Below are 17,531 nucleotides of genomic sequence, written 5' to 3'. Positions count from 1 at the left end.
AGGATTCCAACACCACGTTAGTCACAAGTGTTAGTCACAAGACTCAACTGTTCACTCTGCTCTCCTCGCACCTGTGCGTGAGGGAGTGTGTGTGTGTGTGTGTGCGTGCGTGCGTGCGTGTTCTCGACGATAAGAGCTCTTTCTCTGAAACACGGCAGCTCAGAGGTGAATATACACACACACCAGCCATTCAGTAAACTCAAACTAGAACACAAAAAAGACTAACACAGTCTGCAAAGTGAAAACACAACACGTAAAAAGAGGTTTCAAAAAGAGAGAGAAGGGGGTAGCTATAAAAGCTATCTGGGCCAGGCTGCAGCTGCAAAGCTCTTCATACTAGACGGCTTATTTATTCTGTACGTCACTCTCAACCTATTTTCTCCCATCCCAGAATGTACTGTTTACTGCATCTTTACAACACTGCTGCTTCAGTGGAGAGCTGGGTAAGAACCTCCATTTATCAGTCGTCTTATAGAGGGAGTACCTCAGGGCTCTATACCGGGGCCTGTTCTCTTCTCGATATACTAATTCACTACAAGATGGAACATGCTCCAAATAAAGATGTTTGTTTTATATTGAAACAAAACAGTCTTCCTGTATTTATTAGTGTATAACTTTCTACTTTGTGGACTTGCACCTTTTCTGAACCATGTAATAACCAGGAGTTATTATTAAAAAATGTTTGAACTAGTCAAGTGCCGAGGCTTTCATTTCAATACACAGTAATATACAGCAAGGATTTCCCCTCACCTTATTGGTCGCTGTGGCGCTGGATCCCGTTACCACAGGAACGTTGGTCACCTGCACAGACAAGAAGTCGTTATCAATCAGCGGCCACGCCCCTTCCACCTTGCAGGTCTGGAAGCTGTCCTTAAACGTCCGCAGATGGGGATCCCCAAACAGCCCGCAGAACAGGTAACCCGGCCGCGTGGGAGTGTGCGTGTGAGAGTGAGGGTGTGCATGAGCGTGTGGGTGAGTGTACTGGGTACGGCTGTGGTAGTTGCAGGGCTCTGATTGTATCTCGGGGTGTGTGGAGGAGGTGGGCCCGTCACGGGAGCAGTTTCTCTGGGTCATGAGGTCTGAGATGCCCAGGACGGCAGAGTGGAAGACCAGGTTGCCCCTGCAGGACTTGGCTGTCCTCTGGGTGCAGGCGCTGTAGGACCTCAGAGCCTTACAGAACTCTACGTCAAAGCCATCCAGCGCTGGGGTCAGGTGAGACGTCAGGGACACAAAGTCTGTGGTGCACTTCTGGATACGACACTGAGGGGTGGCCACCTGGCAATGACCTGGAGAAACACACACATACTAATAGTCAGTACTATGGTACAACTACAATAGTATTACAGTTCTATTATTACAGCACTAATACAGTACCCGTGGCCCTGGCGGGGCCGCGATACATATAGGACATCAATGTTCATTCATGGTACCAAAGACCGATAGAGAACACGTGGTGCAGATGGAATGTGTGCCAGACCAAGGCTGTCATAGAATCTCATAGTCATGGGGTTTTGGCTTTGGCATGACATACATCTTTAGGAAAGCTCTCGCATTCATTCACACACACACACACACACACACACACACACACACACACACACACACACACACACACACACACACACACACACACACACACACACACACACACACACACACACACACACACACACACACACACACAGGGTCAGGTCGGTTAGGAGCTTTGATCTCTATGGCCCAAATAAACACAACGCTACTGGCCTGTTTATATTAAACCAGTAAAGCTGAGAAAGAACAGGCTGGCGGGTGTGTGTGTGTGTGTGTGTGTGTGTGTGTGTGTGTGTGTGTGTGTGTGTGTGTGTGTGTGTGTGTGTGTGTGTGTGTGTGTGTGTGTGTGTGTGTGTGTGTGTGTGTGTGTGTGTGCGTGCGCGCGTGTGTACAGTAACACTGCTTTATGACTTTTAGAAACCAGAACAAAGAGCAGTGCTGAGAGACTCAAATAGAGACTTGCGGACATTCCCACAGAGCCAGAGATAAGGCTGAGACAGAGTGGAAGACTAACAGATCACACACATCCACACTGTTAGATCCTCTATGCTGTCTGATGAAGCTTGTCCTTCTCCAGACTGTCATGGCCCCGTGTTCATGGTATGGTCTCATTGTTTGTTGTTGTTGAAAGAAGTTTGATATCTTGGTCAGGGGTGATACGACGGCCGCCCGCTGCTTTGAACCGTTGGTTGTCCTGGTGTGTCTGAGCTATAAAAGAGGAAAGATCTCGAAGTTCTTCAGAGGTCTCAGTGTCAGCCTGACCGAGAGAAGAGAGAGAGAAGAGGAGAGAACTGGAGGAGAGAAGAGGAGGAGAGGCCAGGCCTAATGTATCAGCCACAGTGAGCTCCTATTAGATTAGACCAGAGGCTCTCTAATGTAGAAACAAACACACACACACACACTAATAACTATCTCTGAAAGGATCCTGGCTCTGCTTCCACTGCCAACAACCCACACTGTCAGAGCTCATCTGATTATGGCATGATTTACTAACAGACACCACCACACACACAGCCACATGAACACACACACAGCTTAGGTCTATTCACACACAGGTCACACAGAACTAATGCTAACAATAGGCCTACTTCCCCTGGTGTATACAGAGATAAAGCAAACACATCCATAGTTTTCTTGGTGTGAATGCACTGAACCATATGATGAAGGGATGAGAAAGGAGAAGAGGAATGTTTGCAGAATGCCAACCCTCTCTCACTCTCGCTCTCAGGGCTGTGTGGTGAGAGGGTTGTGTGTGTGTGTCAGTACCTGATCCTACCAGGTGGGGGCAGTATTGTGGTGGGTATTAGAGGGAGGGTACACAATATAACACTCCACTCACATGCTGGGTTAGAATGTCCCTCCAGTGTGTTAAATACTGACACTAGTCCTCAGCTAACACACAGCCACAAACACACACACCTCTGAAAGCCTAGACCCAGAGCCTTAGATCTAACCCAAATCCTCATCATGAGTGGATCCAACTCTATTTTTACAGTATGACTGATGATTCAATTAGTACTCCAGGTGGAGTGTGTCTACGTACAGTTGGTAGGTATCTCTGTGTCGATCAATCTCCACCTTCCCCATCTCAAACAGATTTTTACTGAAATAAGGAAATCAAATAACAGCTGGATGCCACACACACACACGCACGCACACACACACACGCAAAGACACACACACACACACACACACACACACACACACACACACACACACACACACACACACACACACACACACACACACACACAGACACACACATCCACACAATGCAAACATTATCGTCTGACCCTTCCAGGCTTCCCAAATGGACAAATGAGTTTTCTACATCCCAGTGTTTACAGAATGACACATTCAAACTGGACTCCTAGTGAGAAATCCCGGCTCAGCCTCACTCAGCCGTGTGTGGGCAGAGGCCAGACATAGCCCATCCCTCTCCCTGTCCAGGAGTCACTTCTCCTCCCAGCCACTGATCCGAGTTGTATATATTTTTTCAAACAATACAAAACATACACATACAAATGACAGCAGACAAACACAAACAAACATGAAGGACATCACCCTGCCCAGACCTACCTGCTCATACCCCCATCTCCAGCACCACACATCATTCTCTGCCACATGGTCACATGCAACATGCACCATGTCGTTTCTCTTCGTCGCCCACACACTTTCAACATTTAGATAATAACGCATTTTGCCTTTCAATTGTGTTAACGATGGAGGATTGGTTGATTTCCAGTTTTAAAGTTTACGTAAAAAAAAAAAAAATGTTGTATTTACTTAAACACCATGGATCCAGAGCTCACTGCTCTCTCTCTCTCACTCTCTCACTCACTCACTCACACACTCACACACTCACACACTCACACACACACACACACACACACACACACACACACACACACACACACACACACACACACACGCGCGCGCAAACACACACACACGCGCAAACACACACACACGCGCAAACACACACACACACACACACACACACACACACACCCACAGGGCTGAATAACGGTAAATTGTGGGGATGGCTGACGGTAATGACACTGCAATATAATATCAGGAGAGATAGCTGATGACTCCCCAGCTGGTCTGATGCGTCCGGTGGTGATGAGCACTATGAGAACCCAGCTGTGGATCCTTGTTACCAGCTAGCTACACACACCACACCCTCAACACAATAACACACAGACCAGCTAGCTACACACACCAAACCCTCAACACAATAACACACAGACCAGCTAGCTACACACAGCACACCCTCAACACAATAACACACAGACCAGCTAGCTACACACACCAAACCCTCAACACAATAACACACAGACCAGCTAGCTACACACACCACACCCTCAACACAATAACACACAGACCAGCTAGCTACACACACCAAACCCTCAACACAATAACACACAGACCAGCTAGCTACACACACCACACCCTCAACACAATAACACACAGACCAGCTAGCTACACACACCAAACCCTCAACACAATAACACACAGACCAGCTAGCTACACACACCACACCCTCAACACAATAACACACAGACCAGCTAGCTACACACACCAAACCCTCAACACAATAACACACAGACCAGCTAGCTACACACACCAAACCCTCAACACAATAACACAGACCAGCTAGCTACACACACCACACCCTCAACATAATAACACACAGACCAGCTAGCTACACACACCAAACCCTCAACACAATAACACAGACCAGCTAGCTACACACACCACACCCTCAACACAATAACACACAGACCAGCTAGCTACACACACCACACCCTCAACACAATAACACACAGACCAGCTAGCTACACACACCACACCCTCAACACAATAACACACAGACCAGCTAGCTACACACACCAAACCCTCAACACAATAACACACAGACCAGCCAGCTACACGCACCACACCCTCAACACAATAACACACAGACCAGCTAGCTACACACACCACACCCTCAACACAATAACACACAGACCAGCTAGCTACACACACCACACCCTCAACACAATAACACAGACCAGCTAGCTACACACACCACACCCTCAACACAATAACACACAGACCAGCTAGCTACACACACCACACCCTCAACACAATAACACACAGACCAGCTAGCTACACACACCACACCCTCAACACAATAACACAGACCAGCTAGCTACACACACCACACCCTCAACACAATAACACACAGACCAGCTAGCTACACACACCACACCCTCAACACAATAACAGACAGAGCAGCTAGCTACACACACCACACCCTCAACACAATAACACAGACCAGCTAGCTACACACACCACACCCTCAACACAATAGCACAGACCAGCTAGCTACACACACCACACCCTCAACACAATAACACAGACCAGCTAGCTACACACACCACACCCTCAACACAATAACACAGACCAGCTAGCTACACGCACCACACCCTCAACACAATAACACACAGACCAGCTAGCTACACACACCACACCCTCAACATAATAACACACAGACCAGCTAGCTACACACACCAAACCCTCAACACAATAACACAGACCAGCTAGCTACACACACCACACCCTCAACACAATAACACACAGACCAGCTAGCTACACACACCACACCCTCAACACAATAACACACAGACCAGCTAGCTACACACACCACACCCTCAACACAATAACACACAGACCAGCTAGCTACACACACCAAACCCTCAACACAATAACACACAGACCAGCTAGCTACACGCACCACACCCTCAACACAATAACACACAGACCAGCTAGCTACACGCACCACACCCTCAACACAATAACACACAGACCAGCTAGCTACACACACCACACCCTCAACACAATAACACAGACCAGCTAGCTACACACACCACACCCTCAACACAATAACACACAGACCAGCTAGCTACACACACCACACCCTCAACACAATAACACACAGACCAGCTAGCTACACACACGAAACCCTCAACACAATAACACAGACCAGCTAGCTACACACACCACACCCTCAACACAATAACACAGACCAGCTAGCTACACACACCACACCCTCAACACAATAACACACAGACCAGCTAGCTACACACACCACACCCTCAACACAATAACACACAGACCAGCTAGCTACACACACCACACCCTCAACACAATAACACACAGACCAGCTAGCTACAAACACCACACCCTCAACACAATAACACACAGACCAGCTAGCTACACACACCACACCCTCAACACAATAACACAGACCAGCTACCTACACACACCACACCCTCAACACAATAACACAGACCAGCTAGCTACACACACCACACCCTCAACACAATAACACACAGACCAGCTAGCTACACACACCAAACCCTCAACACAATAACACACAGACCAGCTAGCTACACACACCACACCCTCAACACAATAACACACAGACCAGCTAGCTACACACACCAAACCCTCAACACAATAACACACAGACCAGCTAGCTACACACACCACACCCTCAACACAATAACACACAGACCAGCTAGCTACACACACCAAACCCTCAACACAATAACACACAGACCAGCTAGCTACACACACCACACCCTCAACACAATAACACACAGACCAGCTAGCTACACACACCAAACCCTCAACACAATAACACACAGACCAGCTAGCTACACACACCACACCCTCAACACAATAACACACAGACCAGCTAGCTACACACACCAAACCCTCAACACAATAATACACAGACAAGCTAGCTACACACACCAAACCCTCAACACAATAACACAGACCAGCTAGCTACACACACCACACCCTCAACACAATAACACACAGACCAGCTAGCTACACACACCACACCCTCAACACAATAACACAGACCAGCTAGCTACACACACCACACCCTCAACACAATAACACACAGACCAGCTAGCTACACACACCACACCCTCAACACAATAACACACAGACCAGCTAGCTACACACACCACACCCTCAACACAATAACACAGACCAGCTAGCTACACACACCACACCCTCAACACAATAACACACAGACCAGCTAGCTACACGCACCACACCCTCAACACAATAACACACAGACCAGCTAGCTACACACACCAAACCCTCAACACAATAACACAGACCAGCTAGCTACACACACCACACCCTCAACACAATAACACAGACCAGCTAGCTACACACACCAAACCCTCAACACAATAACACACAGACCAGCCAGCTACACGCACCACACCCTCAACACAATAACACACAGACCAGCTAGCTACACACACCACACCCTCAACACAATAACACACAGACCAGCTAGCTACACACACCACACCCTCAACACAATAACACACAGACCAGCTAGCTACACACACCACACCCTCAACACAATAACACACAGACCAGCTAGCTACACACACCACACCCTCAACACAATAACACAGACCAGCTAGCTACACACACCACACCCTCAACACAATAACACACAGACCAGCTAGCTACACACACCACACCCTCAACACAATAACACAGACCAGCTAGCTACACACACCACACCCTCAACACAATAGCACAGACCAGCTAGCTACACACACCACACCCTCAACACAATAACACAGACCAGCTAGCTACACACACCACACCCTCAACACAATAACACAGACCAGCTAGCTACACGCACCACACCCTCAACACAATAACACACAGACCAGCTAGCTACACACACCACACCCTCAACATAATAACACACAGACCAGCTAGCTACACACACCAAACCCTCAACACAATAACACAGACCAGCTAGCTACACACACCACACCCTCAACACAATAACACACAGACCAGCTAGCTACACACACCACACCCTCAACACAATAACACAGACCAGCTAGCTACACACACCACACCCTCAACACAATAACACACAGACCAGCTAGCTACACACACCACACCCTCAACACAATAACACACAGACCAGCTAGCTACACACACCACACCCTCAACACAATAACACACAGACCAGCTAGCTACAAACACCACACCCTCAACACAATAACACACAGACCAGCTAGCTACACACACCACACCCTCAACACAATAACACAGACCAGCTAGCTACACACACCACACCCTCAACACAATAACACAGACCAGCTAGCTACACACACCACACCCTCAACACAATAACACACAGACCAGCTAGCTACACACACCACACCCTCAACACAATAACACACAGACCAGCTAGCTACACACACCACACCCTCAACACAATAACACACAGACCAGCTAGCTACAAACACCACACCCTCAACACAATAACACACAGACCAGCTAGCTACACACACCACACCCTCAACACAATAACACAGACCAGCTACCTACACACACCACACCCTCAACACAATAACACAGACCAGCTAGCTACACACACCACACCCTCAACACAATAACACACAGACCAGCTAGCTACACACACCAAACCCTCAACACAATAACACACAGACCAGCTAGCTACACACACCACACCCTCAACACAATAACACACAGACCAGCTAGCTACACACACCAAACCCTCAACACAATAACACACAGACCAGCTAGCTACACACACCACACCCTCAACACAATAACACACAGACCAGCTAGCTACACACACCAAACCCTCAACACAATAACACACAGACCAGCTAGCTACACACACCACACCCTCAACACAATAACACACAGACCAGCTAGCTACACACACCAAACCCTCAACACAATAACACACAGACCAGCTAGCTACACACACCACACCCTCAACACAATAACACACAGACCAGCTAGCTACACACACCAAACCCTCAACACAATAATACACAGACAAGCTAGCTACACACACCAAACCCTCAACACAATAACACAGACCAGCTAGCTACACACACCACACCCTCAACACAATAACACACAGACCAGCTAGCTACACACACCACACCCTCAACACAATAACACAGACCAGCTAGCTACACACACCACACCCTCAACACAATAACACACAGACCAGCTAGCTACACACACCACACCCTCAACACAATAACACACAGACCAGCTAGCTACACACACCACACCCTCAACACAATAACACAGACCAGCTAGCTACACACACCACACCCTCAACACAATAACACACAGACCAGCTAGCTACACGCACCACACCCTCAACACAATAACACACAGACCAGCTAGCTACACACACCAAACCCTCAACACAATAACACAGACCAGCTAGCTACACACACCACACCCTCAACACAATAACACAGACCAGCTAGCTACACACACCAAACCCTCAACACAATAACACACAGACCAGCCAGCTACACGCACCACACCCTCAACACAATAACACACAGACCAGCTAGCTACACACACCACACCCTCAACACAATAACACACAGACCAGCTAGCTACACACACCACACCCTCAACACAATAACACACAGACCAGCTAGCTACACACACCACACCCTCAACACAATAACACACAGACCAGCTAGCTACACACACCACACCCTCAACACAATAACACAGACCAGCTAGCTACACACACCACACCCTCAACACAATAACACACAGACCAGCTAGCTACACACACCACACCCTCAACACAATAACACAGACCAGCTAGCTACACACACCACACCCTCAACACAATAGCACAGACCAGCTAGCTACACACACCACACCCTCAACACAATAACACAGACCAGCTAGCTACACACACCACACCCTCAACACAATAACACAGACCAGCTAGCTACACGCACCACACCCTCAACACAATAACACACAGACCAGCTAGCTACACACACCACACCCTCAACATAATAACACACAGACCAGCTAGCTACACACACCAAACCCTCAACACAATAACACAGACCAGCTAGCTACACACACCACACCCTCAACACAATAACACACAGACCAGATAGCTACACACACCACACCCTCAACACAATAACACAGACCAGCTAGCTACACACACCACACCCTCAACACAATAACACACAGACCAGCTAGCTACACACACCACACCCTCAACACAATAACACACAGACCAGCTAGCTACACACACCACACCCTCAACACAATAACACACAGACCAGCTAGCTACAAACACCACACCCTCAACACAATAACACACAGACCAGCTAGCTACACACACCACACCCTCAACACAATAACACAGACCAGCTAGCTACACACACCACACCCTCAACACAATAACACAGACCAGCTAGCTACACACACCACACCCTCAACACAATAACACACAGACCAGCTAGCTACACACACCACACCCTCAACACAATAACACACAGACCAGCTAGCTACACACCACACCCTCAACACAATAACACAGACCAGCTAGCTACACGCACCACACCCTCAACACAATAACACAGACCAGCTAGCTACACACACCACACCCTCAACACAATAACACACAGACCAGCTAGCTACACACACCACACCCTCAACACAATAACACACAGACCAGCTAGCTACACACACCACACCCTCAACACAATAACACACAGACCAGCTAGCTACACACACCACACCCTCAACACAATAACACAGACCAGCTAGCTACACACACCACACCCTCAACACAATAGCACAGACCAGCTAGCTACACACACCACACCCTCAACACAATAACGCACAGACCAGCTAGCTACACACACCACACCCTCAACACAATAACGCACAGACCAGCTAGCTACACACACCACACCCTCAACACAATAACACACACACTAGCTAGCTACACACACCACACCCTCAACAAAATAACACACAGACCAGCTAGCTAAACACACCACACCCTCAACACAATAACACAGACCAGCTAGCTACACACACCACACCCTCAACACAATAACACACAGACCAGCTAGCTACACACACCACACCCTCAACACAATAACACACACACTAGCTAGCTACACACACCACACCCTCAACACAATAACACACAGACCAGCTAGCTACACACACCACACCCTCAACACAATAACACAGACCAGCTAGCTACACACACCACACCCTCAACACAATAACACAGACCAGCTAGCTACACACACCACACCCTCAACACAATAACACACAGACCAGCTAGCTACACGCACCACACCCTCAACACAATAACACAGACCAGCTAGCTACACACACCACACCCTCAACACAATAACACAGACCAGCTAGCTAAACACACCACACCCTCAACACAATAACACACAGACCAGCTAGCTACACACACCACACCCTCAACACAATAACACACAGACCAGCTAGCTACACACACCACACCCTCAACACAATAACACACAGACCAGCTAGCTACACACACCACACCCTCAACACAATAACACACAGACCAGCTAGCTACACGCACCACACCCTCAACACATAACACACAGACCAGCTAGCTACACACACCACACCCTCAACACAATAACACACAGACCAGCTAGCTACACACATCACACCCTCAACACAATAACACAGACCAGCTAGCTACACACACCACACCCTCAACACAATAACACACAGACCAGCTAGCTACACACACCACACCCTCAACACAATAACACACACACCAGCTAGCTACACACACCACACCCTCAACACAATAACACAGACCAGCTAGCTACACACACCACACCCTCAACACAATAACACACAGACCAGCTAGCTACACACACCACACCCTCAACACAATAACACACAGACCAGCTAGCTACACACACCAAACCCTCAACACAATAACACAGACCAGCTAGCTACACACACCACACCCTCAACACAATAACACAGACCAGCTAGCTACACACACCACACCCTCAACACAATAACACACAGACCAGCTAGCTACACACACCACACCCTCAACACAATAACACAGACCAGCTAGCTACACACACCACACCCTCAACACAATAACACAGACCAGCTAGCTACACACACCACACCCTCAACACAATAACACACAGACCAGCTAGCTACACACACCACACCCTCAACACAATAACACACAGACCAGCTAGCTACACACACTACACCCTCAACACAATAACACACACACCAGCTAGCTACACACACCACACCCTCAACACAATAACACAGACCAGCTAGCTACACACACCACTCCCTCAACACAATAACACACAGACCAGCTAGCTACACACACCACACCCTCAACACAATAACACAGATCAGCTAGCTACACACACCAAACCCTCAACACAATAACACAGACCAGCTAGCTACACACACCACACCCTCAACACAATAACACACAGACCAGCTAGCTACACACACCACAACCTCAACACAATAGCACAGACCAGCTAGCTACACACACCACACCCTCAACACAATAACACAGACCAGCTAGCTACATACACCACACCCTCAACACAATAACACACACACCAGCTAGCTACACACACCACACCCTCAACACAATAACACAGACCAGCTAGCTACACACACCACACCCTCAACACAATAACACACAGACCAGCTAGCTACATGCACCACACCCTCAACACAATAACACACACCAAGTCTTGTTACTAGCTAGCTACACACACACACACACACAAACACACACACACCAAGTCTTGCTACTAGCTAGCCACACACACACACACACACACACACACACACACACACACACACACACACACACACACACACACACACACATACACCCACACCCACACACACACCAACAACACTTTAATACACACACCAGGTCATCTAAATAGTTGTTGTTTGTGTTGTATATATCTCCTCGTTGCAACATCTGACATTCCCAATGAGACAGGACATGCTGATCAATTAAAAGTGCCAATCAATTAAATGCAATTATACTATAAAATGTCTTATATGGTGTCCTGAACTAACTTAGAAAAGTGAAATAGGACCAACTTCTAAATAGATCATTTGAAATGTAACTGATTTAAAATGTAAAGTCTTATTGGCAGGGAGCGTCAACATGCTTTTCATGCATCTCAAACCGGCCCCATCCCCCTACTGAACAGAACTGTGCACAGACAGTGTCATGTCCAGCTGCCTGGGACTGTGTTAAATGAATTACCAGAGGTGTGACTGCTGCACACACACACACAAATACACACAAGAGTCAAAGAGAGCGGGCTGGATGACAGGGCCTGGGGTCTGGGTTATGGCTGGGAGACATCCAGAGAGGGGTGGTGGGCTGTCACAGTGCCAATCCAGGCCTCTGTGTAGGCACAGCAGTCAGCTAGCTCCGGGTCACAAGGGCAAACCCAGCCTCTATAGGATGACTTCAAGTAGCCTAGCCTACTACCACCCTCTGGTATTCTAGTCTATTCTATTTACCAATCCTAGAGTTTCTGTATGATTTTATTCCTTTCTAATATATTCCAGATTATATGGTTCTATTCTGTTTTATTTCTAACCTTTATTGATACATATTAATTCAATGAAGAACAAATGATTACACTGTTTCCACATGGTTCTGTTCTTCTCTGCTTTATTACATTTCATTCTATTGTGTTGTCTCCATTTGGTCCTATTACACTGAACTCATATTCTTTTGTGTAGTAAAAGTACAAGTAGGCTCAAATGTATACATTTGTTACATAATTATACCGAATTATAATTTACATTCCCATGATTATTATAAGCCTACATTATTTTAAAACTGTGTCAACAAGCCTTTGTTAGTCTGGCTGGATGTAAAGGACCTGACACCAAGACATCAGCAGAGCCACACTTCCCTTACTCTATCAGCCATAGCGACCCGCAGCAGAGCCACACTTCCCTTACTCTATCAGCCATAGCGACCCGGAGCAGAGCCACACTTCCCTTACTCTATCAGCCATAGCGACCCGCAGCAGAGCCACACTTCCCTTACTCTATCAGCCATAGCGACCCGCAGCAGAGCCACACTTCCCTTACTCTATCAGCCATAGCGACCCGGAGCAGAGCCACACTTCCCTTACTCTATCAGCCATAGCGACCCGGAGCAGAGCCACACTTCCCTTACTCTATCAGCCATAGCGACCCGCAGCAGAGCCACACTTCCCTTACTCTATCAGCCATAGCGACCCGCGGCAGAGCCACACTTCCCTTGCTCTATCAGCCATAGCGACCCGCGGCAGAGCCACACTTCCCTTACTCTATCAGCCATAGCGACCCGCAGCAGAGCCACACTTCCCTTTCTCTATCAGCCATAGCGACACGCGGCAGAGCCACCCTTCCCTTACTCTATCAGCCATAGCGACCCGCGGCAGAGCCACTCTTCCCTTTCTCTATCAGCCATAGCGACCCGCGGCAGAGCCACAATTCCCTTTTTCTATCAGCCATAGCGACCCTCGGCAGAGCCACCCTTCCCTTTCTCTATCAGCCATAGCGACCCTCGGCCGAGCCACCCTTCCCTTTCTCTATCAGCCATAGCGATCCGCGGCAGAGCCACAATTCCCTTTCTCTATCAGCCATAGCGACCCGCGGCAGAGCCACACTTCCCTTTCTCTATCAGCCATAGCGATCCGCGGCAGAGCCACACTTCCCTTACTCTATCAGCCATAGCAACCCGTGGCAGAGCCACACTTCCCTTACTCTATCAGCCACAGCGACCCACGGCAGAGCCACCCTTCCCTTTCTCTATCAGCCATAGCGACCCGCGGCAGAGCCACACTTCCCTTACTCTATCAGCCATAGCGACCCGCGGCAGAGCCACAATTCCCTTTCTCTATCAGCCATAGCGACCCGCGGCAGAGCCACAATTCCCTTACTCTATCAGCCATAGCGACCCGCGGCAGAGCCACAATTCCCTTTCTCTATCAGCCATAGCGACCTGCGGCAGAGCCACCACGGGCGAAACTCCGGAGAAACAAGAGAGCGATGGGGGAGGAAACACTTTCCCTTCTGACTGCTGCGCTACCGCGGTCCACGAGAGAGAGAAAGAGACAAGCAATATCAGACAATAACACAACGACGACGGGAGGTCCAGGTTCGAATACTCTCCAATTTGCTACAACACACAGGCCTATAAAATGCACTATAGACGAATCTTAACCACATGGAAGGCCAATCTGAAATTCCTAGTTTTGGCATTATTAACTGGTTATTAACTTACCATTAGCCTATAACTGTTAAGTCACATTCACAGCGCTCGATCTGAAGTTTTCCGCGGACAAGGAACTCGGTCCCGATGAGGCTACTGAGGAAAAGTAAAAACATTTGAAGTTATCTAGTTAGCCTACCTCTGTGCGCCCCGTAACAGAGAGCGACGATCAGCAGCAGCAGCGCCCGCAGGGAAGGCGAGGATGCGAGGCGCTCAGCCCCGCGGTAACAACATCCGGCTCTCCCCATCCCCGTCCATGCAGGGCCAGGAGGGGAGAGGGGACAGGCAGCCACGGGGGAGAGGGGTGAGGTGCGGCGGCGGGGTTTCCGTTAAAGTCGGGCCTCTGCTCTCCTTCTCCCTCGCTCTCTTCTCCTTCCTCGCTTTTCTCTCCTTCCTCGCTCTTCTCTCCTTCCACTCCTCGGGTGCGCAGGGGCATTAAAGTGCAGAATCTACGCGGAATGCGATCGGTCAGGGAGGAGGAATGGAAAGAAAGGGAGAGGAGGGGGATAAGGGAAAAACAGTAGCGATTGAAAAATAGCAGTCCTTCCACCAAACACTTTCACTCCTTCTTCGCCCCCTGCATCAGATTTCCTGTCTCTAGCAGCGCTATTCCGTCCTGGTTGAGTTTAGTCTTGTTGTAGCAATAAATCTCGGCTCCGCTCTCTCTCTCTCTCGCCCCCTCTCTCTCTCTCTCTCTCTCTCTCTCTCTCTCTCTCTCTCTTTCTCTCCAGGCTTCACCTAAGAATCCTCCCCTCTCCTCTCTTCCTCAGATCGATAGCAAATCAACCAAACCCTTTTGCGGAAAACCCGCCTCTGAGAGAGCAGGACCCGCCCGCCCTGTCAGCCTTGGGCTTCGCGGGGGAGAGAGAGAGCGAGAGCGAGAGAGAGAGAGAATACAAATTCCACCTAGACACCGTTGCCCTAGAGCACTGGTTCTCAATCCTGGTCCTGGGGACCCAAAGGGGTGCACATTTTTGTTTTTGCCCTGGTACTACACAGCTGATTCAAATGATCAACTCATCGAAAGGCTTTGATGATTTGAATCAGGTGTGTAGTGCTGGGGCAAAAACAAAAATGAGCACCCCTTTGGGTCCCCAGGACCAGGATTGAGAACCATTGCCCTAGAGCACACAAAAAACGACACATACCTCGGCCTAAACATCAGGTAACTTCCACAAAGCTGTGAACGATCTGAGAGACAAGGCGAGAAAGTCCTTCTATGCCATCAAAAGGAACATACATTTTGACATACCAATTAGGATCTGGCTAAAAATACTTGAATCAGTTAGAGAACAAATTGCCCTTTATGGTTGTGAGGTCTGGGGTTCGCTCACCAACCAATAACTCACAAAATGGGACAAACACCAAATTGAGACTCCTCTGTGTACAACGTAAAAAAACAAATAATGCATGCCGAGCAGAATTAGGACGATACGCGCTAATTATCAAAATCCAGAAAAGATAAGTTAAATTCTACAACCAGCTAAAATGAAGCAATTCCCAAACCTTCCATAACAAAGCCATCACCAGAATAATTTACCTGGAGAAGATCCCCCTAAGCAAGCTGGTCCTGAGGCTCTGTTCACAAACACAAACAGACCCAACAGAGCCCCAGGACAGCAACACAATTAGACCCAACCAAATCATGAGAAAACAAAAAGATAATTATTTGACACATTGGAAAGAATTTACACAAAAAACAGAGCAAACTAGAATGCTATTTGCCCCTAAACAGAGAGTACACAGTGGCAGAATACTTGACCACTGTAACTGACCCCAAATTAACTAAATATTTGACTATGTACATAATATGACATTTGAAATGTCTTTATTCTTTTGGAAAGCTTGTGAGTGTAATGTTTACTGCAAATGTTTTATTGTTTCTTTCACTTTTGTTTATTATCTATTTCACTTCCTTTGGCAATGTAAACATATGTTTCCCATGCCAATAAAGTCCCTTAAATTGAGAGAGAGAGAGAGAGAGAGAGAGAGAGAGAGAGAGAGAGAGAGAGAGAGAGAGAGAGGAACAGTGTTCAGTTATTAAAAATAATAATGATAATGTATAGATGCAGTAAGGCATTTCAAGTCATTGTGGATCATCTTATATTATATTATATTAATATTCAATATTGCAGCCAACACTAATGGCACCATGTGGTGTTGATTCTATTGCAGTTTAAGATGTGCAGAAAGATATCGTAGGGCAATTTGTCTTAATATGTAGGTCGAGCTGTTATTAGCCTGAAAAAAACTCTCTCCAGAAGCCAGACAAAGACTTAGA

At 47.9% G+C, this 17,531-nt stretch overlaps 1 protein-coding gene across 1 annotated transcript in view; it reads right to left on the bottom strand.

Moving 5' to 3' along the window:
* Nucleotides 1–16,118, bottom strand: part of rgmb (repulsive guidance molecule BMP co-receptor b) — an 18,850-nt gene extending 2,732 nt beyond the window's left edge. Inside the window, exons 1-2 of the mRNA XM_055919998.1 lie at nucleotides 15,390–16,118; nucleotides 751–1,286 (exon numbers count right to left, since the gene is read on the bottom strand). Of these exons, the coding sequence (XP_055775973.1) occupies nucleotides 751–1,286; nucleotides 15,390–15,498 (645 nt within the window). The 5' untranslated portion in view covers nucleotides 15,499–16,118. The remainder of the gene's footprint in view (nucleotides 1–750; nucleotides 1,287–15,389) is intronic.
* Between the last annotated feature and the right edge of the window lie 1,413 nt (nucleotides 16,119–17,531).

This window comes from Salvelinus fontinalis, chromosome 4 (genome assembly GCF_029448725.1).
Source record: "Salvelinus fontinalis isolate EN_2023a chromosome 4, ASM2944872v1, whole genome shotgun sequence".
NCBI classification, from domain to species: domain Eukaryota; kingdom Metazoa; phylum Chordata; class Actinopteri; order Salmoniformes; family Salmonidae; genus Salvelinus; species Salvelinus fontinalis.
This window is presented reverse-complemented; position numbering and strand designations above follow the sequence as displayed.